Below are 23378 nucleotides of genomic sequence, written 5' to 3'. Positions count from 1 at the left end.
TGACTAGTGTCGCGCCAAATCTAGGGAGTTTTGCGCGTGGCCATAGGGAAGTCTGCGCGGTGGAGGGATGCGCATCTCGCCATGTTCACGAGTAACGCTAGCGTCGGGCGTCAGGAGTGAGGTGACGCTCTGTTTATTGTGCGGTTTTCGGGGGTTTTTGTGATTAATTTGCGAGGACAGGTGTCATCGAGTGCGATATTAACGAGTCATTATTAGGACAGGAGCTGGAGGAAGGAGATGGGTAAGGAAACACACGTTCAGAATGTTAACGACCAAATTAATTGCAAACACCTGTATGAGGGCTATGCAAACTGAATATTGCTGATTTACAGCTTCAATACCACTTCACGACTATCTGTGCTTCTTTCCCACAGACCGTCATCCTTGCTGTCGTCTAAAAAACCACAAAAACCCATCTCTATCATCGCGAGTGGAATTTTCAACAAGTCTAGGGGGTTCTGACTCGTCTCCCGCCAAATCTAGGGAGTTCGGCGCGTGGAACAGGGAGACGTGCGCGGTGACGCGCTGCGCATCTCGCCATGTTCACGAGTAACGCTTGCGTCGGGTGTGAGGAGTGAGGTGACGCTTTGTTTATTGTGCCGTTTTTGAGGGATTTTTGTGACCAGTTTGCAAGGACAGGAGGGCTGTGAGGGAGTTTTACGTGGTGAGTGACTTTTTGAAGGGTTTGGGGAAGGATTTTTTTGGGAATTGTCGCCGCACCGAGGGGGGATTTTCGGGACGCCGGGCTGTCATGTGATTTATTGGGGTTTGGGTGGGTTCTATTGCAGATGGATTTAGTACGGTTTGTTTATTACATTCGTTCATCATTTTTGGGTCGAGATTTTGGCGAGAGGGATTTTTCGGGGATTTGTCGAAGGGACATTCTTTGTGGGGTGTGTTGACGGATTTCGGCGACGGAGAGGGGTTATGTTGACGCCGGGAGGTCGTCTGTTATTCGAGTGACGCAATGATTTACTTATTTCCATTTTTTATGAACCATAGGAATTTTTACTTAGGAAATTCGGATGGTCTATTCAATTATTTATAATTATTAATCGTTTATCGTGATGCTTATAGTGTAATTAATTTCCTATTCGGATTAGTTTTTCCATTCAGTTGAACTCTCAATAACAACAACAATCGTTCATAAATTAAGGATTGAAAAAATTAAAAATAAACTAATTAGTCCAGATCTTCTTAATTTCAATAAATTTATTCGTGATTTGCTTTTTTAATCATTAGCAACAGCGGCAGTGCGTTTTTATTCCATAAATATGAATAAAATTCGATCAATTCTAATTAAGATTTATCACTGAGTAAAAAATTAGCACTTAGTGCTCGTTTTTTCGGTAATGAGAGCTTTTTTTTCTTTTTATTCGTGCGAGGGCGAGTGCTGGTAGTGGTCGGGGCGTCCTCCGAGCTTGAGCTATCACTGAAATTCTCGACAATTGTTTTATTCTTTATCTTTGACACGTGGATTGTGGCTGTGGCCACGATTCCACTCCTCCGGAATTTCTTTTTGGGGTCCGGTTTGGGTTTCTGCTGGGGTTTCGGCAGTTTGCCGACTCCAAACAACCTCAGGGAGTCCGCGGACTCAACGGTAACAGCTGATTGCTGATCCTCAGGTGGATTTTGACAGGCTTTTTGACGTTTGAAGCGAATTCGCTTCTTCTTCGTATTTTTTTGTGACTCATCCTCTGGATTTTCCTCACTAACTTGAGTCTTTGGAGCTCTTGCAGAGTTTCTTGTGCTTTTCTTATTCTTTTTTAAATCTAATTTGCTGGAGGAGTTGAGAGATTCCAATTTTTTCGAACATGATCTGAAAGAGACCGGGAATTTGATGTGGACTGAGTGAATTAGGTTATTCCGAGACAATTAAAAGTTAGAAATGAAGATGTTCGTTGTTCGGAAAAGGAAAATTATTCTTCATGAGTTTGCTGTTTCGAACAAAGAATATCCAACGAGTAATAAATCATTAGGATGGTGAATTTACTTGAGCAAAGCTTCACTATTTTTTTGACACATCAGGGCCAACTGCGAGACACCCCAGCTGAGTGGAGCCCTGTTATATTCCTCATTATCATGATTACAATCTATATCAGGGACTCCTGTCCATATCTGTTGCCTTAACGACGTCAATTTAATCTGCACGTCTTGGCTTCTAGGAAGTATAGGAGATAAATGCCTCATAAATCTGCGAATAAACATCTCTTTGCAATTAAAAACTGATAACTATTGGCTAGGGAACGATTTCCTTACTGATATTTTTCTAGGAAGTTCCTATGAATAATCTAATTCATGAAATTTAAGTGGCAAAGTCCTCACCTAGCTGGCTGAGTCCCACGTGTCCTAAGAATTTTGCAAGTGATTTTTTCACTCACAGACTCCTCGACGAAGGCCAGAGTATGTGGCCTCAATAATGGAAGAGTATCAGCCTCGTATTCCTTTTTATTGATCTCGTAACGTTTTTCAACGGCTGAGTTACTCTCTTTGAAACTCCTACGCAAACTTGCGCTTTTTCTCGGATTATCCAGCGGAGCGGTAATGTAATATTCATCAGCTGAATCCGTTAAGTCACAGCACATGTCGCTTCCTGGATCTGTTGCTGGTAAATCCATCACAGGCCGACGATTCTATATTTATGTTTTTTTTTTTTTCAATTTTATATTTAGGTATCGATGAATATGAGGGGGTTATTTTATTTGTGTAAACTTTGTCGGAGTATTTGCGTCCGTTCATCCCTTTGGCGATTAAAATGACAAAAATAAATTTACAGATTATTTTTGCTGCTTTTCCTTTAATAGTCAGTAAAAAAAATCGTGTAAAAGTTCCTCTAATTATCGTTATCTATTCCCATCGTTGATAAAACGAGAAAATCGTTTTCTTCGAGCGAATAAAATTAAATTTGTGCAGTGGCATCGAACAAAAATTACTTGACATAGTTATCAATGAATGGGGTCCATTTAGAGTTGAAAAATACCTGATATCGATCACTTACTAATAATTTTTGCCTCATGATCCGGCTCTCCTCCATCTTCGTCTTTTTCCTAATTTTCCTCGGTTTATTGGAATTCCTGGATCTCGGTAGTTGTGGTGATGGTGGTGGCACAGACAGATAGTGAGATCGATAATCCCCTGAGGTTTCGGAATCCAATAAAATGGTCGCTTCACTCGTACCTAATTTTATCTCCTCTGACGAACTATCCGACGTATCGCCCTCATCACTTTGATCCAAACAAAGTGATTAATTGGGTTTCAGTGAGATACGATTAGTTATGGGGGATGGGAGGGAGGAAGGCATTATTACCTTGAGTAATCAGTGAGATTAATGTTCGTAGGCTCGTCAGCACTCGAGCCCTCTTTCATGAGGCGAACCAATATTTTGTTACGCAGCCTCTCCTGAATGTCAACGGATAATTAAATTAAAATTCATGTTGGCAAGCGTCTAGTTAATTTTACCTTGGTAGGATCCTCGTCAGAGAAGTCGAGCAGGGTCTCACAAAAAGCTTTTCCAATCTGCTCATAATCCTGAGCACAAAAGTGGGTTCCACTTCGGGAACCGAGCTTCGATCCACCCATTGACGCCTCCATGGTGTAGCTATTCTGCACACCCATCAGCCACACGACAACTCTGCTTGTTCCCTCTTTCCCTTTTTCAATGTGAAATTTGCAATTCTCGAAGGAAAACTGAAATTGAATTCCGGTGAAATGGGGAAAATATTCTTGTCAATATTTTGGTTAAAGAACATGGGAAATTCTCCTCTTTTTACTGGTAAAAAAGTGATAATTCCATTTAAAAAATTGTCCACCTTATCAGCAGCATTTTTATGCAGCATGAGAGGGAATATCTGTTCAGTAAGTTTTCCATAGCATCCGGCCCTCTTGCTCTCGCATCCATAAATAAATATATTATGTTTCCTCGAGTGTGCATGAAGGTCACAGTAAATAGCAATACCACACTCCTCCATCAATCTTCGAATCATCAGCTTGGTGTGCCATACAGACGGATAACTCTCTCGCATAACCGTACGGTACTGTCGATTCAGGTCCTTTCCTGACAGGGAACACCTGTTATTCCCGACAATGACACCGTCTGGATTCAGCATGGGAACTAATTTGAATATGAATCTCTCCCGCAGCTCCTTGAGATCAGCCCAAAATAGTAATTCTTTAAGACTTTATATAAATGAAATGGGCCCGTAGTTTTCTAAAGATTAATTTTGAAACTGTATCAGTGGTAATTTTTTTATTGAGACTCACTCGTGCCTGATTTGATTCACCAGTGAGAAAATCGATGATTCCTTTCATCATCCAGCTGGAGGGTGTCTCTCCAGGGTGTACCCTAGCTGTTATAACAATTCCCTTCTTCTTCCTCCCTTCGTCGTTGTAATTAGGAGCTGTTATTGTTAGGTAATGAACACTATTTCCAGCCAGTGTTCTACAGAGTAGTCGCAATTTTGTGAAACGCGATTTCACTGGGTCACTTGATATTCTCGTCAAATATTCCTACGATTCCATTCGGAAATTAATTGGTACTCTTGAGAGAGCTTCTGGATTATTTTACCTGCAGGTCTGTGTAGGTATAGGGGTAGCAGTGAGCCAGGTAAACAGTGTCCTGGTCGTGGGGGAATGTTATGTTGAATGTCAAAGTGTGTTTTTCTTTCTCTTCGTCTCTAGAGTCAAAAAATTGGTGTCTTCAACTCGCGATATTTTCGAAACTATTGATCCTGTCGAAATATAAATTGTACTCACGAAGAATCGTTTTTGTAATAAGTTATGTTATCACCACAACGTCTCCACCCAACTGCGTGCAGACTGGCATCCTTGGTGGAGTACAGGAGGGGCCTGAGTCCCTCGTTGTAGAGGCTGTCCTCCTTACAAAAATTGACAATTGATAATCGGTATATTGTCTTGCTCTTTGTGTTGGATATCCGAAAATAGAACCACTGCATGTGCCTCTGGGTGTACAGGTCCTTCCTCAAGTGCAGCTGATAGTAGGTCTCGGTGATTTTAATGACTTTTCCGAGATTTCCCGATTCAAATCGTGACTCAAATTTCAAGTCGCTTGTTATGGTCGATACAATTGCATTTGGATCGTTGCATTCCTCCAGGGTTGTGTCCATGTCGGAGGAGGTCAGGACTACGGTTCCACCAGCACACGATCTGCTGAACTAAGTTAGAATTTATTTATTCGTTGTCAAACAATCCTTTGATTCTCTATCCCAATAAAAATTAGTATCGATTATCTCACATAATTAGTTGCACTCATAGGGTTATAAGCATAAATCACAGTTCCCATGTCTTCGTTAATCGGTTTAGGCTTTGGTTCCTTTCCAGTTGGCACATAGTAAGGTTCAGGCATTGGTGGAGAGTAATCGATGTGACGAATCCTCTCCTGAATCACCTGGAAGCCCCAACAGGATAATTTCTCCAATTTCTCAAATTTTTAACAAAATGAAAAAAATTCGTTGTAGAAGAGGATCATTAACGAACTTTGCACTCAGTAGGCCACCTCGGCTCTTGCGTGATAGCATCAATAGGCTGAACATCCGCCTCTCTGTACTTGAGAATACTAGAGGTAATGGGTAATACCGAGTCTACGTCTCTTCGGGAAAACCCAAATCGATCCTGAAGGCACTGAGTCGTCAGGAAATTCCCTAGAATTATCGGTTTCTTCTATTAAAATCCCCTCGACTTGTTGGAATTTCTCGTCCATTCCCTTCAGAAAGAGCTAATTAAATTAATTTATAACGCAATTATGATCATCTGAAGAAGCGTGAGATATATTTGCTAGCGTGCTGTTAACGGAAATCATGTCAATAGAAAAAAAAAATTCATTGAAACCATAAATTGTTCGTTCGTATATTTTAATTGATTTCTCATTATTCACCGATAGTGCCGGTGCTCTCTGACACCGGTTCATGGCATTCCGGCATTATATCTCCAGTATTCTCCAACAATTACCAACTCTTATCACTCGATTCACTGGAAATCATTCGCACATTCGTTCATGACATGTGATATCAGCAATGCAGAGGAAAAACATGTAATTCCAAGTTATTTTTCAATTGATTATTGTCGAAAAAAACTTACAATTAACGAATCTTTGATGTTAAATTGTAATCACTTTCTTTTTGACCTTCTGAGGAATTTTTTCATTCAAAAAAAAATTCTACGTCAACACTCAACAAATGACAAATTGATTTCAAACACCGGACACTTCTTGTCCCAACGCGGATAAGAAAAAATAAATTTAGTAAATTCAAGACTGGCCTATGAAACTATTCACGGTGAACGACCGACTGAATAATGCCTCATTCCCTGCGTGAATCCCGCGCTTGAAAAACTTCAGTCTCGTTACACATAGTTATGTACCGGAATGTATGTATTCAACGAACTTGCACGCAAAGATTGATCGATACCAGGTATTACCTTTCACTGTACAGTAGTTGCTAAACTTGTGGGAAAGTACAATTAACACCTTAATCACTTCGAGGCCGTTAATCACGACATAATTCCTCCCCCTTCCTCCTCACCAATTAATTATTAAAAATATTGTACCTGGAATGGGCAGTACTGGAAACAGGACAGCTTGCAGTTCTCTCACTCGACTGTTCAACAGGAAATCCATATCTCATTTTAGATGATTTTATGTATTCCATAAGGACGACTCTGAAGATGATCTCTTGTAATTTCGGTCGGTGGGTGGGTTAAAAAAAAAAATTGGGTAGAGGAGCCTTGAAACGACAGTCGGGTCGTACGTCCCGATTCCCGTAGAAATCTAATAAAACTCGAAAGACAATATCGAGAATAAACTATTTGGCCAATCGCTGGGTTTCTTTCCTGTGATTACCTGACAACGGAGTCAATATGGGCGGGCTTTTTGCCAGTCGTTCTCCCCCCCGATTATATTTTTCGGGGGATGATAGTGAAACCACTGGGGAAGCCCGCAATAGTTCTTAAATTTAGATATCTATGAATATCTATGCGAGCATAATTATTTTACTGGCTTCTGGGGATGGTTTAAAAAAGAATTTCTAGAGTCGGAATTTGGGCCCTTGCGATACGTATCGATCAATCAACCGTCAGGAGTCGGGTGCAAGGTATACGGTTTGTGTGAAATTTTTATTTTTATTTTTACAGTGGAAATTGAGGAGAAATTATTATTCAATAATGGGGAGAACGGTGACGGTGGCGGTTTGTACGTTGAACCAGTGGGCCATGGACTTTGATGGTAATTTGAGACGGATTCTTGAGAGCATCAAGGAGGCTAAGGCACAGGGGGCCAGGTTTCGCAGTGGCCCTGAGCTTGAAATTACGTAGGTGAACAATTTTAATTGTTTAAAAAATTTTACTAACAAAGCATGATGTTAATTAAATGATAAAAATAGTAATCCAGCTATTTCTGATTCATTTTTATTGTGCGATGGACCCATACAATTTATAATTATTTATTGACATAGGGGATACAGCTGTGAGGATCATTTCCATGAGAATGACACGATTCTCCACAGCTGGGAAGTCCTAGCAGCCCTCTTGAAATCAAAAATCTGTCAGGACATTCTGATAGATGTTGGAATGCCAGTTATGCATAAGAACGTTACATACAACTGTAGAGTTGCCTTCCTGAATCGAAAAATATTGCTGATTCGACCGAAGATGCAGATGTGCGATACTTCGGTCTACAGGGAAGGAAGATGGTTCTCTGCTTGGCGAAAGGTATAGCAGCTCCTTCATAAGATTTTTATTAATCTTCCTCAATGCAATAATAATTGTTAAATTGCGTTTAATTTTGTTTCAGATAAGAACAGTCGAGGATTTCTTTCTGCCAAGACTTATCGCCGTAATAACTGGTCAGACTGTTGTCCCCATTGGTGATGCTGTAATTGCAACCAGAGATACGTGCATTGGTTTTGAAATATGCGAGGAACTCTGGCATCCCGATAGTAATCACATACCAATGTCTCTGGACGGTGTGGAGATCATATCGAATGCCAGTGGATCTATGTTCGAGATTAGAAAGGCACATACTATCGTTGATAGGGTGAAAACAGCGACCGCTAAAGCTGGGGGTTGCTACATGTACAGTGATTTTTTTGGCTGTGATGGAGGGCGAATGTTATTCATGGGATTCTCATCGATTACTGTTAATGGGGCCATGATTGGGAGGGCTAAGCAGTTCTCCCTGAAGGAGGTCGAGGTTACCACTGCCACGTTTGATTTGGAGTCCATTAGGTAAGTACTCAAAAAATATGCCTACGGCCAATTTTTCGATTGCTTTTCATATATCATTCGCGTTATTTGCACTAGCTTTTTTTTTGCTTGATGTACTCTTTTCTTCTGGATTTCTCGACGAGGAACAAATTGGTTTCTGGTTTATTTTGGTTTAAATGCGAAATTAATAACCAAAAAAAAAACCTACGATTTTTTATTAGATACAATTTTGCAATAAGACATGATTGATTACAACACGATTTGTCTATACATTTTCGTGACATCTTTACGAATAAAAGTAATATATTCTGTGTAGTCGAGTGGTAAAACAATTTAAGTCGCCTCCAGCGTATTTTTTTCATTACCACTTCATAACAAAAAAAAAATTTCCATTCGAAATTGCGTGCATGGAGATATGAGAGATGAATTGAGACGAATCCCTACGGCTCTCTGTACGTCTCCCTGAGTTTTATGGGACGAAAGACTCCTGGACAGTCGTGATAAACCTTTGTATAAGGTTTCACCTTGTTCGGATCCTGTCCCGTTCTCCTGTAGAGTATCTTTTTGCATTTTTTACACTGATGAGCACATATGTAGTTCTCAGCGAGTATAAAATTCACATCATCCCTTGATGCAATGTCCTCCCCAACTTTTCTCGATATTCTGCTCTTTTCGGCCTTAAAATCCTTCCCGTGGGCGGCATTATCACGCCTGTTGAAGCCCAATTTGTCCAGATAAGCGTGAATTCCCTGATGGAGAATTGTCTTTATGAGAACCGATCGTTTCTGTCCCAGGTGACGAAATTTCGATATTGATATTTTATTCTGGGAGAAATTTGTGCGACCGTAGGCTGTTATCAGGCTTGCGTTCCACTCGATTCTGTAGCCCTTTATTTTGCCGTGAAAATATTTGAGATCCAACTGTCGCAGAATCTCGACGATGTCGGGTTTAGTCTCCGATGTGTTGAGACGATCGTCCAGGGGAGATGCTGTCAGTGGATCGAAATCCTCCGGGAGATCCACCTCGGTTGTTATACCGAGATTCCATTTCTTCTGGATCGACAGCTTGTTCTCGGGGTCCTGGGGACGGGATGAACGCGTACCTTGCGCCATTTTTTTTTTCTGGGAAATTTGAGGGTTGATAGCGATCTGGAAATTGAGGTGCTGTTGATTATTCCCGGGGGAATTTCATAGATCTTCAGGAAACTGGCAATTTCCATTGTCCACACAAGATTAATAATTTAATTTTTCAATTGCTCACCCCTATTTCCTCCAAATAGCAACAAAATTCATGGATAAACATATTCTGAATATTTTTACTATGCCGTACTATTATTATGATATAGTCGTACACGAAATATTGTACCATAACCTCAAAACTACCATATTCTGCTCCAAATTAATTTTTTTCGCCATTCTCTGTGTCAATGTTATCAAAATAACTTTGATCAATATATTTGGACTCATTAATTATGCTGCTGCAGAAAATGCAGCTCTCATTCTCTCTGAACATTGTTTGGAGTCGTTTTGTTGATTCCACGTAAACATACCCACCGCGAAGATGGTTTTCGCGGTTTTCCACACCGATCAGAAGATATTTTTTCTTCAAAAGTTTTGAGTGCTTGTGATGGATTATTTTTGGAGGAATTGTAGATAATTACCTGGACCAGTTGTTAATCAAGATACTAGGTTAGGTGTTATAATAAAAACACCGAAGAGCCTCTGGCATTTACCGCCCACCATTCGACTGAACAGGGCCGCTCCCACTATGTGGTCGGCCTGGGATACAAACGACGATCATGTGATGTAAAAAATTGTAATTGCAGATGGTGTATGTGGATCCATAATGACGATCCTTATTAATCGCAAATTCACGCCCATTTCAAATTAAAGAAAATTAATTCATTTCAACTGTATTCCAAATTTATTATTTATTATTTGTTATATCAGTTCATGACAATCAAACGTGTCTTCGTCGTGTCATGTTAATAAAGACCGAAAGGGAGAATTAATTTCCTGCTTTTTCAATTTAATTTTCGAACCCATTACCATCACTAACCATTCGCAAGCATCTCCGTTATTAATTTTGGAAATTATCATGTACCATAAAATGATTATTTCCCCCTTCCAGAGCATACAGAAATGGTATACGCTCTAGGACTCATTCATCAGCGTCTAGTCCAGCATATCCCCGTGTTACTATCGACTTCGCCTTATCCTCAGAAATTGAAATATGTGAATTATCAAGTGCCCCAGTTGATATTAATTCTCTAGTCGATGAATACAGTGAAACAATATCCCCAGAAGTATTGTATTTTCACCCAGAAGAAGAGATCTCCATAGCGCCAGCGTGCTGGCTCTGGGACTATCTGCGACGCTCCTGCCAGGGGGGTTTTTTTCTCCCCCTGAGCGGTGGCGTTGACTCCTCCTCGGTCGCCTGCATTGTCTACAATATGTGTAGAATGATCGTGGAGGAGGTGAAGAACGGTGATAGCCAGGTATTGGCTGATGTTCGAAAAATCGTTGGCGATTGTGATTACGTACCTAGTGATGCCAAAGAACTCTGCAATACACTCTTGGTGACTTGTTACATGGGAACTGAGAATTCAACAGCCCAGACCAAAGCAAGAGCTGCATTGCTAGCAAATCAGATTGGCTCGTATCATTTGAGCATTGTCATTGACACTGCAATTTCAGCTGTTTTGGGGATCTTCCAGCAAGTGGCCAAACTCACCCCCAAGTTCAGGGTTCATGGGGGCTCGCCCAGGGAGAATTTGGCCCTCCAGAATGTTCAGGCAAGAATGAGAATGGTGGTGGCTTATCTTTTTGCACAGCTGATGCTCTGGGTCAGAGGAAGACCTGGGGGACTCCTTGTGTTGGGGTCCAGCAATGTCGATGAGGCACTCAGGGGGTATTTCACCAAGTACGATTGCAGCAGTGCTGATATTAATCCTATTGGGGGTATCGCTAAAGAAGATTTGAAGAGATTTTTGGTGAGTGAGGGCCTCATGACGGGGATTAACTTGTAGAAGATGAGAAAAAGATGCCCTCAACTTAAATTTTTAATTTTAAACGGATGGAAATTAATTTTGAGGCCTAGGGCGATCGGATCAATTTATTTGGATATTAATTGTGCTTTCTTTTTCTCATTTTACGCATTTTTCTTTTTTTTCGCCGCAGACTGTCAGCCAGAATAAGGTCCATTAAAATAAATAATATTTTTAATTATGAAAAAATGGAATCTTTATTAATCACAATTTCAGGCATGGTTCAGTGACAAATACGAGATAACAGCGATAAAACAGGTGCTGGAGGCTGTTCCAACAGCGGAGTTGGAGCCCCTTCAAGGGGGGCAACTTGTCCAGGCAGATGAAGTAGACATGGGGATGACCTACAAAGAGCTGGCGAACTACGGACGACTCAGGAAGAATCAGTGCTGTGGGCCCTTCTCCATGTTCTGCAAATTGGTGCCCATGTGGAGACACTGCAGTCCTCAGGAGGTGGCCGACAAGGTCAAGCACTTCTGGAGGTGCTACGCCATCAATCGACACAAAATGACCATTCTCACACCGTCCTGTCATCTGGAGTGTTACAGCCCGGATGACAATCGGAATGATCACAGACAATTTTTGTATAATCACTCGTGGAAGTGGCAGTTCAATGCCATTGATGAACAGGTGAGTGAGGAATTCTTTAGGAGTTTATTTGTTTTTCATGAAGAATTGTTAATGTTTGCGTTTGTTGATCAGGTGAAGAGGCTTGCTGACAGTGACAGACTGTCCAGGGGCAAAACAGAACCTCCGAAAGAACCTACCAAGCCTCAGGCATCTTATAGCGGGATTGACAGTAAGTGAAAATGGATTCTTGATGACAGAGCTGGGGAAACGTTCGAGAGGAGCGAAAGAAAAATATTTTTTATTATAAACTCGTACTTGAAAAATATTCGAGAGTTTTCCAGTATCCTACCCCAGCTCTGAAAAATAATATTTTTTTTGTTGCAGATAGAACATTCCCAGGGGTTGTAGTATAACAGACATTCACCTATCAATCTCGTTTTCTGTTTCAAGCTGCTAGAGATTACAGTAAAGTACCTCGTCTTGATGACTGAAGTCGGCTGAACAGAATATTGAATGTAATAAATATGGAAAAGTCTATTTCAAAATAATAAAAAACATGTAAAATATCATATAATTTTATTCTCTTTATTCTTCTACGTACAATATACTGTATTAACCGTTATATTCTCCATTGATAAAATGAATTATTCTTAAACATCCAAATATCATGCCTCGGACCTCTATAATACATCGTTACGAGTAGAAAAAAAATCTATAAACCCATTTTCATAATTTCCCTTACGTTTCTACACAGTCATGGAAAATAAATTCACTCAACAAATAGACGTGCATATCTCCCTCTGGAAAAAAAACTTCTGAGTATATAAAATTCACATCAGAATAAGCTGCAGTTATTTAACATTCAATATAAATACTTTCCTCAATAAATTCAGCTATCAATTACATCATTTAATTAATCAATACGAAATAATAATTAATAATTAAGTGGTTTGATGCATCGAAAAAAATGGTCTAATAATTGAGATAACAATGAGGGATAATGTGAATAAAATTAATATATAAAAATTGTTACTAGAGACATAACAAATACTGGACGTAATTACGATTTAATTAAATAATTATGCATTATCGTGACAGTTGTTTATCATATCGTCAATTGTCGTTGAAATTTTATTATTGAGTATTACAAGACATACTTTATTCAATCGTGACCATAACTTCGGGAATAAAAAATAGTATTCATTAATAAAAAAATGATCTTAAGATATTACGTGCATTTGACGATCGTTAGATTTGAATAATAAAAATACACAGTATTTACAGTCTTTTTAAGCGAACAATCACAATGCCTGCAAAAGTCGAGATTTATAAATTATAATTATTCATTTATTCATTGATTAACCGTTAATTCTAACTGTGAAATATTTACAGAGCACCGTGATTTTTATGTATTTTTATGGGATTTGATAAATCACTGAGCACCACGATGACAATATACTTTACAATCTAAAATTTACACATGATGTTTCTTTAAATAATAATCAGAATGAGGGTAGCTGTGATCAGTGGCTGCTGCCCCATCACTATATTCTATGCTAAATTCATTAAGTTAATTTGTTTCCTACCACCTTGAAGAAGAAGAAAATTATAAAATTGCACGATACCCCGTATTTTTTTTCTCATTTTTTTATATTTTTTTCTTTTCGTGATGATGAATTGTGTAGTGTGATGTGCGTGGTTTTAATATAAAATCGTGTAAGATCCATTTTCCCTATATCACAGGACACCCTACCGCAAAGGTATGCGTTTTGAGAATAATTGACCATTAAATAATTATTAGAAGTGTAATTGTTAATCGAGAGGTTCACAATATTTATTGGGGAATATCGGGAAACTCTGGATTGCCATTTGAAGTCGAAAGTCAACGTATCGTGGAGTGAAATCGAGGGGAATTTCATTTTTGAAACGTTGAATTCGAGTTCCTCAGAGGATTATTCTATTAATAATCTGGTGGAAATTATTCCTTTGCTTTTCAAGTGAAACACCATTATTTTTATCTCAGGGAGACTTGTGATCATAAAATGAAAATATTTGAATACTAATTCCCTTCTCTTATTTATGAGCCCTATTTACGACTGTATTTAGTCGTCATGGGATAAATACAGCCTCTTCCTCATTTCTCTCACTATCGAAGGCACAATCATTTCTATTTATCCCAAATGGCTTAAGGATACCTCACTATTTACGGTCGTTAAGTCACTACGAAGAGGCTCGACCAAATTGCCATGCTGTCGTTCTTCTGATGGTCTTGCTCGTCCCCTTCGCGTCCTGCAGTCACATCAGCAAAGAATAAACAATTGTTCATTCAATGCTCTCTCTCTCAATTTTTCATTTCTCTAGTCTACAAATTGAATTTTTGTCATTCAATCGTACCGAGTGTTTTTTTATTAATAAAGCACTGTTAACTGCACACATCAATCAAAAATTGTGGGCATTAAGTGCGCACCTGTAGCAGCATGTTGGCGAAATTGCTGTTGGTGAATTTGAAGTGGCGCTTGTCGTAGAACTTCAGCAGAGCTGGACTGTACGGGTGCTTGTCCTTCAGGTGGAGGTAGTGGACTTCGGGCTCTTGAGTTGTGTGACCACACTCTTCACAGACGTATACCTGTCAGGACAGAGGGTACTTGATGGACTTGTTGATCGAATGGTGGAACTGAATAATTTTTTTGCATTGGAATTTGAAAATATTTTGGTCAACTGGAAGACATTTACTGAGGTTTTATCCAGAGCTACTACCTTCCCCGAGACGAGACAAATGAATCAGATAATTACCCCTGGGATTGCCCATGAAAAAAAATTATATTCACCTTTGTACGACGTTCCTTGTAAGCATACTGATGCTGAACCCCATGGACCTTGAGACAATGGCTCTCCAACGAGCATCTCTGCGTGAAACTTTTCTCACAGAGATTGCACTTGTACGGTCTGACCCCCGTGTGTGTTCTGGTGTGTCTCTTCAAGTCAAAAGTGTCGTTGAATCCTTTTCCGCAAAAGGTGCACAGATAGCGTTTGACATCGCTGTGACACTTCATGTGGCGGTTGAGGAGTCGTTGGAGGCTGAAGGTCTTGCTGCAGACTCGACAAGTGAAGCGACTGGGATCATCCTCCTGCAGAAAAAAAAATGAAAACCATCTGATTGCCGATCCTCCGATTTTTTAGTATTTAATTCTGGATATCATCTAGCCGATGTACCTTTCCAGCAGCTGGTCTAGGTGCCCTCTCCTCGTCCCTGGTGGTGGGTGTCCTCTGTCCATCGACAGCCAGTGGGTTCTTAATCCCATGCCCACCATTAACGAATTCCAACTGACAATCGCCAGGAAGTCCCAACTGAAACGAAAGATAAGAAAACTATAGCTCGAATGGTGACTCAAAATGGCGTCTCAGATAGGGAATTAAGCACTCAAGTTGATTGGCATTGCATAAACACGACCCTCCCCGGAATATGAATCATCAAACTCCGACTAATTAATCTAACATTAATCACCCGAATGAAGGAGCAAAATTGATGGAAAAAATTCAAAAATTGAGATGCGATCGAAACGCATCATATGCTTTTGCCTGGATCAATCCGGGGTGCTTACCCTCTGCTGGAGGACACCCGAGCGCGGAGTGGACGGTGAATCAGATGCCCCAGGGGAACTCACAGTAGCCGAAACGCCAGAGGGACTAGGTGCATGCTCCATGAGGCCACAGGCAGGTGATGTGCTCGCTGATGCTCCATCCAGTGAACAACTACCAGCTCCAGGACTTGGCAGACTACCCCCTACACTACTTCCAGAGTCCAGATCCAGCCCTGGAATTCAATAAGAAATTTAAAAAAACCAAATCGCTTTTGTCCGTGAAATATTTTAAATAATCGAGAGATCATCAACTCACTGCTTCCGGGGAAATTCAAGCCCGGGCTGAGCAGTCCCTGGTGATGTTGCTGATGAGGAGAGCGTGCCTGCTGTCCCTGCTGCTGCTGCTGCATCTGCACCTGAATCTGAAGTTGCTGGAGTTGTGGCTCCTGCTGATGGCCCTGATTGATGTGAATCCCCAGCTCGGACCGTTCCTTTCCCACCTGCTGGTATCCCCCTTCAGGATACGTGATCCCAGACAATTTATTCGAATAGTGTGTGGTATTGTAGTGCCTCCCGTTGCCGTCGAAGGCCCTCGACAGGGGAATCCCGTGTTCGGGGAAGGGGTCGACACTGGGTTCGACGGGTGTTGTCATTTGCCCCTCCTGATTGATGCCACTGCCGGCCGAAGCCGGTGAGTGTAGGGACTCCTCGAGGAGATCGTTGCCGTCGTCTGCAGGAAGTCTAGGAAGGAACAGATCAGCTGCGTCAGACAGGCTCTCCAAAAGTGCGTTGTGATCCGTGGGGGAGCTGAATGTCAGGGTCGCCGTGAACTGGAGTGGATCCACCATAGTCCCAGTCACCATGTCCACCATCATTCCAGAATCAGTGACATCGTACCCCCCGTACTGCCCGGAGAGTAAATCCGGTTGGAGTTTGTAAACGGACGAGAGGTCCTCCTCCTCCTCCTTCAGGACAAGCCCATAGGACGCCATATTCTGGAGCAGCTGATACTGCTTGCCCTCCTGAGCGCCATAAGAGTGCTGGGAGTTGAGGTCCTGCTGTCCTGTGTCGCACTCCATACCGACGGAAGTCGGTGTGAGGAAATTATTTCCTTGGGTGCCATATTGATTGGCGAAATTGGCGAGATTGTTTCCACCCTTGAGAGACTCGTAAAATGGGGGTAATGAGCCGGTGGGAGGTGAGCTGGGGCCGTAGTTACCTCGGCCGCCGTTTCCTCCTGGATTCATGCCGCCGCCGGCACCACCCATGGCACCACCGCCACCACCGGAGGATGAAAAACTCAGACCACCGGAGCCGGACGAACTGCCACCCGATGTAGAGGAGTTATTGCTCGATCCTGAGGAGGAGCCTGTATTGGAGGAGTTCGTAGATCTTCCGTGACCGGCCGCCGCCTGGAGGATACCCGGGGCTGACAGTCGCATCGCCAATAGTGGTCTTGCAATCGAATTGCCGAACGTCCGCGATGCCTTGGCACCCTCTCGCCCCCGCTCATCGTCGACGTCTTCTTTTCGCTTGGGTACGGCGTAGTCTATCGGCTGCTCCTGCTCGGGCTCCTGAGACGCCGGGACTTCCACCTTCGTGTGCTCCTTTCGTGGCTTCGTCTGGTGCGGCACTCGTTGAATTACGGAGACTCTCGTTGGCGGTTTTATTCTGGAGGTGGACGGCGGTGTCGGTGGTCTTGGAAGCTCGATCCTCTCGGATTTGCCGGGGAGTTTGTCGGGGGAGGGCACCACCAGGGGACTACTGTACTCCTTGCGCTCAGCACGGGTGAGAACGTGGCCTCGGCTACCGTAGGGTATGTCCCCTCCCAGAATACTGGAGATGAAACGACGGGGGGAGGTTGGGGCTGAGGGCTGCCACTGTGGCGGGGGTGAACTCGGGGGACTCGCACTGCGGAAGGACTCCGGGGTCGTCGCACGATCATCATCAGTTTTGTCGCGATCTGAAAAGCCAACCAGGTCATTGAATTTTCGTCAGACTGAGTGGTGGGGGGATTCTCAAAGCAGTAGAGGGTCCACAGTTCTCGGAGGATATCTTCCAAATGGAGGGAGATAGCGACATGTTGGTGATAACCTTTTTTACGGAAAAGAGCGAGAGCTACAAAAAATGTCTCCACAAAAATTTCGATATCTTCCTCCAATTCGGGAATATCCAGCAAAAACTGGTTGTTGAATGAAAATCGATGAGGCAAACTCGTCAGCTTGACTTCGGATCTCCATAAATATTTCGCAATCTCAATTTTAAATTACCTTATCTCGTTGTACAACTCAATATCTACCGATATTCTATGACCTTCAATCTAAAATAGCCTATCTGTCAGTTCATCGACCCAGAGAGTCACAAAATTCCGCAACTTCCTCACGAAAACTGTTACATTCTCGGTAATAACCGCCTCCTGTCGCATTACTTCATTGATCCTGTTACATCGGACGTCGATAATTACATTGGAAATGAATGGTATAACGTTCTCTTGACTTTGACATCGTCGTCTTGCGGTCTTGGTTACAATTGTGAATGGAGTACGAGGACAGACGGGACAGCGCCCAAGCGGAAACCAGGAAGCCATTGGCTCGACCAAGGACTCCGATATTCTCTTTTTATTCATCACTTCGGTATTAATTACAGGTATTTAAAGGGCGGCAACGCATGTGTCTTTCGAGAACTGATATTTTGCCAGTCTAGTTTCAAATTTTAGTTGGCAAGAAAATCAACTTTTCGAAGCACATATCCCCTCTCAGAGCTCGTACTTTCTAACGACTATTGACGCAATCGATGGCGTCATCAGAGCGTCCTCCGGGTACTCCAAACTCATGGACTTGTGTCGGTAGATAAAGAGAATTCGCGCTTTGAAAAATTTACACATTTGTCCCCAATTTTTGATGAATCATTCCCTGATGTTCAACTTCCGAAATTTTTACCAAAATTACCGTCTTTATTTTAATTAGTCGCAAGGAAACGATCAATCGCGGCGTTAGATAATGATTTGCGCGCATGTTGTTCGCGGTTTTTAAAAAATCGTTTACTTTCGATTTTCCAATTGGATCCAGTAAAAATATTTTGGGAATTAGGGCGTGACTTTTATTTGACAGCATTGAAACAATTATTTTTTATTTAATGTTGCTATTGTTGGAGATAATTTTAATCACGAATCCCTCGCGAAAAAGTGGTCCGAAGGTCAAGGAGTGAAATCGCCAATTGCGAAATCCTTCATTCTTCGAGCAGAACAAGTTTATGAACGCGAGAATTGTTAGATAATTCCTCGTGAATTGTGTTTTCTCCTGAAAAAAAAAAAAAGCAAAATGTTCCACCGAACACTTGAACTATCGCGCATCAACCGGAGTGAAAGACAAGCAATTGACGATTTAATCTCAAAGTCCCTGAGAATGAAAATAATAATCCTCAAGCTATTGTCGCAGTCCCCACGTGATCCTAATGGATGCACCTGCAGTGCGGCATTTTGGATCGCCCCTGGAGCGTGAACCGAGGGGAGTATCTCCATATATGTGCACCACTTGTTGGAATCGGTAGAACAGGTTGAATGGTCAACCATTCCTAGCATTTAATTCCGTTCGTAAATAATGAAGAGGAAAAAAGACAAGTTTAAGCTCTGGCGATGATTCGTCAAACGTTAGCCAACAGTTTTTTTTTCTCATCATACGTTTATGTCAATTCATACGTGTATGAGTCATTTGTACGTGTATACGTGAGAATAGGCGTCCGCCATTTATGTAGCGGTATCGTGCGTGGGTTGACAAGGTGACACACCGACCGCGAGTCGAGAGTATTGACTAATTTCAGGTGATAAACAAGATCATTGGTCTCATTAAAAAAAAAAATTTTCCCATTGGAAAAATCGGGAAAAATTACTGGGAAATTTCAATCCGACTTGTGAAAACCGCGGTCCATTTTGCCCCTGTGGAAGCGAATCGCTCAATCGAGGGGGAAAACAGATCGATTTTTTTTTAAGAATATTATTAATTTCTCAATCAAAAAAAATTGATCCGTTCGATTCTCAATAAAAAATAAATTATTGAATTTTAAAATTGTAAAGGGCAACCCGTTTTACCCCCGATACAGTTTAATTCTCGAGAAATATGATGCGCTACTAAAAATCTCCCTGGGAATTTTTACCAGAAATCCCGTGGGCGTGAGAAAATCAGTATCCCATTCACCCCCGACGACCTTTTTGTGATGATTTTTGGCATCTGTTGAATACCTGTTGTCTACCTGAGCTCGTCCACTTGAACGAGCCATTATCCCCTCGGCGGAATAAAAGAAAAGCGTGCATTCAAATTTTTTTGCTCTGGTTTTTCTTTTCTTTTTTGAAAACAGTCAATTCTCGTGATTTACGATAAAGATCATCTGCACTTGGCCCCCATAGTCTCATTGTTCCAGCGGTAACTCGCGGGGAGAATTTCGGTCAGGGTCTCTTCTCTTCTCACTTTTAAGAGTCACGGTTGAGCGTGAAGACTGTTGATAATAAAAAGTGAAAACAAATCGCAAAAGAGATTAACGTTTCGCGGAAAAATGGGCCGTTAAAGTAAGACACAAGGGCATCAATTAAAACAAAGAATTAATTTGTGACATTTTTTAGATCAATTCAGATTTTTTCCACACGATTAATTTATTTATGCCTTAATCTGTTTTCTATCTCCGGAATTTATCATTTTACATCCATGGAATTTATATTTTTGCAGTTAAAAATTAATTGCGCCGCCTCTTCTCTCACTTAATGACGGAATTAATTTTCGGGAGCGATAAAATCCATTAATTTTATTCTTTACGATACGTTATTCGCTCAAGTCTGGTATGTTTTTATTTTAAGAAGATGTTTCACCGAGAATTAATAATCGTTAATTATTGTTACTCTCAGGGGATTCTGGTCTTTTAATTAATTTCATAAACAGTAAAAAATTGAATGAATCGCTGACAATTAATTTCCATCAGACCGACTCTTATCTCCCATAATATGTTGATACTCAAAATGCCCCAAATTCTCTCAAAAATAAATCGGCAATTTCTCCAGTAAAAACATTCAAACTAATCCTCCCCACAACGCTTTGTGGTCGTCAGCCATATTGGTTTGGCCCTGAGAATTAACTGGAATGCGCGTGCATGGAATGAAGAATCAGCGAGAGGCACGAGGGGTCACAACAAGTTTTAAAAAAAAATCCAAGAAAATTGTCCCGCTGGTTTAACGTTTCATACCGGTCGCGAACATAAAAAAAACGGATAGTTCTTACGAAGAAGGCAGAGCGTCGCGGCGTCCATTTTAAGACGCCTGCGCGGTATCGAAGACGGAGGGAAATTCAAATTCCAACAAAACAATAAATTTCAACAAGAAAAAGAAACATTCACGCGACATTCCGGGGCTCAGTCACACGTTGAAATATCCGTGAGATGAATGACAAAGACTCGATACATCCGAGACATAGAATACCGTCCAATTAATCACCGACGAGGAAAAAAAAAACCCGTGTGTTTTCTATTAATACATTAACTATTCGAGAAATGCATGTGCAGTTAAAGGTCAAGTGCCACGGTCGCCACAAGGCACCTGGACGAAGGAAAACGCCTAGAAAAATCACTCGGCATATTTTCTCCTCTCCTACTCCCCACGAGTAAAAATCATTCCGCGATATAAATAAGTTTCGGGGCAAAACGGAATATCTAGGGAGTTGGGCGGAAAGCACCTGCGTGCGGGTCTACAGGTACCCTATCAATCCCCGCACCTGTCCGCCGTAGCCATCAATATCCAGAGAATAAAAAAAAACTTCTTCATGAACTTACATTGATGCTTATTAACAATAAGACTGATGGGTTCGGATCCACCGAGAGGGCTGTCCTTTCCACTGCCCGGCGGTGGTGATTTGCTGAGATGCTGGGCCTCCAGCAGCCTCAGCTGCTGCTGGTGCAGTCGATCCTTCAGCCAAAATATCTTCGGCATTATTTCCTCAGTCTATTTCCAATAAAATAATCACAAATTTCTCCTCACAGCACCACTGAAAAAAGCCCGAGCTTTACTTCATAAACATCGGCCTCCCGGAACTACCGAATGACATTTGCCATCCGGCGAGTAACCACCGGTGACCATTGACATTCGCACATGAAAATTGATAAATCCAGTGACAATTCGCGACAAATAAACCGCCAGGAAAATTATTATATATTTTTTTTTCCTCCAATGTCCTTCGATGCCTCCACACACGAGCGCTCGCGATGTACAGTTATCGTTGCGCGAGTGTGCGAGGGAGAGAGAGAGAGAGAGATAGAAAAAAAAAGTATCTGAAAAAGGTGTGGTATTGGCTGGTAACGACACTCCAACTAGCTCGGTATCGTATCTCGCGAGCAACTGGGGCTTCGTCGTGGTGTCGGACCCCAGGCCCCGACCGTGAGGAGTCACGTCCCTCCCCTCCCTCCACCATCGGCAATTCGTGCTCCTACGGCATTACCTGTACCTGCTGGCCCCGGCCCTCCGCCTCCTCTCCCTATCCCCCCCACCCCAGAGCCAACGGCCCCCCTCTTGTCCTCGGCGAAGGGGGGCCAGAGGTGGAGAACAGAACAACCGGATCGTCAAGGCGCTTGCGGTCCTCTACCGTTGCTACTTCAACCCATACAACGGCGTATAACGTTTACCTTGTATTCGTTGGGGCTTTTCTTAATAATACAACTACGTTTCTCGTTTTTGCCGGGCGCAATGTCGTGGGCTACCTGACTAGCCACAGCGAGACGAGTGGATGGGGATAACGCTCCCCTCTGCTACTCCCCCCAGTCTCTTCCCCCGCGGGTTGTGGGTGGGTGGGGGGATAATTTTTTGGAAATTATTGAATTTGTCGTTTAGGAATTGATGAGGTATCAGCCGATTTGGTCGGTATCGAGGATTGAAGGGGGGTGGGGAGCAGGGGGTTGAAAGTTGTACGAACAGGGAGGTTCGAGGATAATTAATGATTTTTTTTTTTAATTTTTCTGGGTGAGTTAATTTGAAAATCTAGAGCGGGTTAATTATTGAATGAATGTGATGGAAATAAGATATTCCTAAAGGGGCTTAAGGTAAAAATTTAGGCATAAAACGTGGTCTTAGTCCGTAAAATAATCCGTTCAGTTGGAATGGCTGAAGAATTTTTTAAATTCTGAGAAAATTAATTGAAATAATGAGAATTGTTCGGGATTAATTCGAAAATGCGGTTGATTCAACGTAAATATTTCCTCGTTCGACTGCACAAATGTCTTAAAAGTAGAGGCAAGAATGTCTTAATCCAATCGTCATGAGGGGGAAATGTACATCGTCAAGGTTGAGAGGTAAAAAGCAACTTCCACGGTTATATTCATGTTGGATAGTAATGTGAGAGCAGGAGACTTCGATGCCTGTAACTACCATCCACGACACCAGCGGATACGTATAGCGCATTTAAGATTGTATCCCGCAGGCTCCAACAGTCCACTGTAAATTATGACTTTTCGGTGGAGGTCGGGAATCTTTAGTTAATCTCGGAAAATCAAGAGTTTTACCTGCCCTCTCGGCTATTTATTCTCCCGCCCAGTGGAATGAATATCTCCGGATTTGGATTAAGGGTCAACCCCCCAGTGACTCCGTTTCAAATAAAAACATAAAAATGCCCTAAACTTTTGTACACCATAAACAAGAAAATCTCTATAACATAAGTTTTATTCCGACATTTTTGGACAAAAGTTTTTACTTTAAAAAAAATTAAAACTTGACAATTCGCGTAATTCTCAATCAATCAGAGTTCGGTCCTGACGAATTCCCCCATTACTTCTGTCAAATGCGAAAAAAAGGGGGGAATAAACAACAGTAATGATTAAGCAGGAAAATTCATAGTTAATTAAACAAAATTCCATATTATGCTCGAAAATCACAAAAGGAATAATTACGCCCACTTATTTAGTTCCACCGTCGGCGTACGCTACACACAACAACTCGTGTC

The 23378-nt window shown here is 41.8% G+C and overlaps 4 protein-coding genes across 7 annotated transcripts; 1 reads left to right on the top strand and 3 right to left on the bottom strand.

The window, feature by feature from the left end:
* Positions 1-84: 84 nt before the first annotated feature.
* Positions 85-12404, top strand: LOC135170600 (glutamine-dependent NAD(+) synthetase). Of its 2 annotated transcripts, none has more exons than XM_064136574.1 (9): positions 85-241; positions 375-664; positions 7144-7319; positions 7464-7719; positions 7802-8235; positions 10345-11206; positions 11477-11890; positions 11963-12059; positions 12281-12404. In XM_064136574.1, exons 3-9 carry the CDS (start codon positions 7174-7176, stop codon positions 12319-12321), a joined length of 2250 nt encoding a protein of 749 aa, XP_063992644.1. In that variant the 5' UTR covers positions 85-241; positions 375-664; positions 7144-7173; the 3' UTR covers positions 12322-12404. The 2 variants fall into 2 exon arrangements, with proteins under 2 accessions (XP_063992644.1, XP_063992646.1); XM_064136576.1 differs by having other exon boundaries at positions 12215-12404.
* Positions 1181-6494, bottom strand: Nna1 (Nna1 carboxypeptidase). 2 transcript variants are annotated; one of them, XM_064136570.1, is made up of 14 exons: positions 6094-6494; positions 5891-5985; positions 5494-5657; positions 5252-5404; positions 4753-5171; positions 4565-4673; positions 4261-4506; positions 3810-4142; positions 3460-3687; positions 3308-3399; positions 2999-3224; positions 2326-2633; positions 1994-2194; positions 1181-1819 (listed from the first exon to the last, which is right to left on the bottom strand). In XM_064136570.1, the coding sequence occupies exons 2-14, from the start codon at positions 5934-5936 to the stop codon at positions 1300-1302; spliced, it is 3045 nt and encodes a 1014-aa protein (XP_063992640.1). In that variant the 5' UTR covers positions 5937-5985; positions 6094-6494; the 3' UTR covers positions 1181-1299. The 2 variants fall into 2 exon arrangements, with proteins under 2 accessions (XP_063992640.1, XP_063992641.1); XM_064136571.1 differs by lacking the exon at positions 5891-5985 and having other exon boundaries at positions 1182-1819.
* Positions 8415-10004, bottom strand: LOC135170603 (DNA-dependent metalloprotease dvc-1-like). The gene is made up of 2 exons (XM_064136584.1): positions 9875-10004; positions 8415-9362 (listed from the first exon to the last, which is right to left on the bottom strand). The coding sequence occupies exon 2, from the start codon at positions 9324-9326 to the stop codon at positions 8655-8657; it is 672 nt and encodes a 223-aa protein (XP_063992654.1). The 5' UTR covers positions 9327-9362; positions 9875-10004; the 3' UTR covers positions 8415-8654.
* Positions 12390-21824, bottom strand: LOC135170599 (uncharacterized). Of its 2 annotated transcripts, none has more exons than XM_064136572.1 (7): positions 21223-21824; positions 15728-17374; positions 15433-15644; positions 15044-15178; positions 14659-14958; positions 14298-14456; positions 12390-14192 (listed from the first exon to the last, which is right to left on the bottom strand). In XM_064136572.1, exons 1-7 carry the CDS (start codon positions 21377-21379, stop codon positions 14172-14174), a joined length of 2631 nt encoding a protein of 876 aa, XP_063992642.1. In that variant the 5' UTR covers positions 21380-21824; the 3' UTR covers positions 12390-14171. The 2 variants fall into 2 exon arrangements, with proteins under 2 accessions (XP_063992642.1, XP_063992643.1); XM_064136573.1 differs by having other exon boundaries at positions 15496-15644; positions 21223-21823.
* Between the last annotated feature and the right edge of the window lie 1554 nt (positions 21825-23378).

This window comes from Diachasmimorpha longicaudata, chromosome 17 (genome assembly GCF_034640455.1).
Source record: "Diachasmimorpha longicaudata isolate KC_UGA_2023 chromosome 17, iyDiaLong2, whole genome shotgun sequence".
Taxonomy (NCBI): Eukaryota; Metazoa; Arthropoda; class Insecta; order Hymenoptera; family Braconidae; genus Diachasmimorpha; species Diachasmimorpha longicaudata.
Note: the sequence above shows the minus strand (reverse complement) of the source record. Positions and strands in the feature narration are given on the sequence as shown.

Excerpts from the sequence above, each read along its gene's own strand:
- Nna1 (XM_064136570.1), bottom strand. The coding sequence starts at position 5,936 with ATGCCGGAATGCCATGAACCGGTGTCAGAGAGCACCGGCACTATCG. Across the intron at positions 5,405-5,493 it reads GGTGGCCTACTGAGTGCAAA|GTGATTCAGGAGAGGATTCG; the intron begins GTTCGTTAATGA and ends TGGGGCTTCCAG. Across the intron at positions 4,143-4,260 it reads GTGAATCAAATCAGGCACGA|GAGCTGCGGGAGAGATTCAT; the intron begins GTGAGTCTCAAT and ends GCTGATCTCAAG.
- LOC135170599 (XM_064136572.1), bottom strand. The coding sequence starts at position 21,379 with ATGCCGAAGATATTTTGGCTGAAGGATCGACTGCACCAGCAGCAGCTG. Across the intron at positions 17,375-21,222 it reads TATTGTTAATAAGCATCAAT|ATCGCGACAAAACTGATGAT; the intron begins GTAAGTTCATGA and ends TTGGCTTTTCAG. Across the intron at positions 14,959-15,043 it reads CTAGACCAGCTGCTGGAAAG|GAGGATGATCCCAGTCGCTT; the intron begins GTACATCGGCTA and ends TTTTTTCTGCAG.
- LOC135170600 (XM_064136574.1), top strand. The coding sequence starts at position 7,174 with ATGGGGAGAACGGTGACGGTGGCGGTTTGTACGTTGAACCAGTGGGCC. Across the intron at positions 7,720-7,801 it reads GGTTCTCTGCTTGGCGAAAG|ATAAGAACAGTCGAGGATTT; the intron begins GTATAGCAGCTC and ends ATTTTGTTTCAG. Across the intron at positions 12,060-12,280 it reads ATCTTATAGCGGGATTGACA|CTGCTAGAGATTACAGTAAA; the intron begins GTAAGTGAAAAT and ends TTCTGTTTCAAG.
- LOC135170603 (XM_064136584.1), bottom strand. The coding sequence starts at position 9,326 with ATGGCGCAAGGTACGCGTTCATCCCGTCCCCAGGACCCCGAGAACAAG.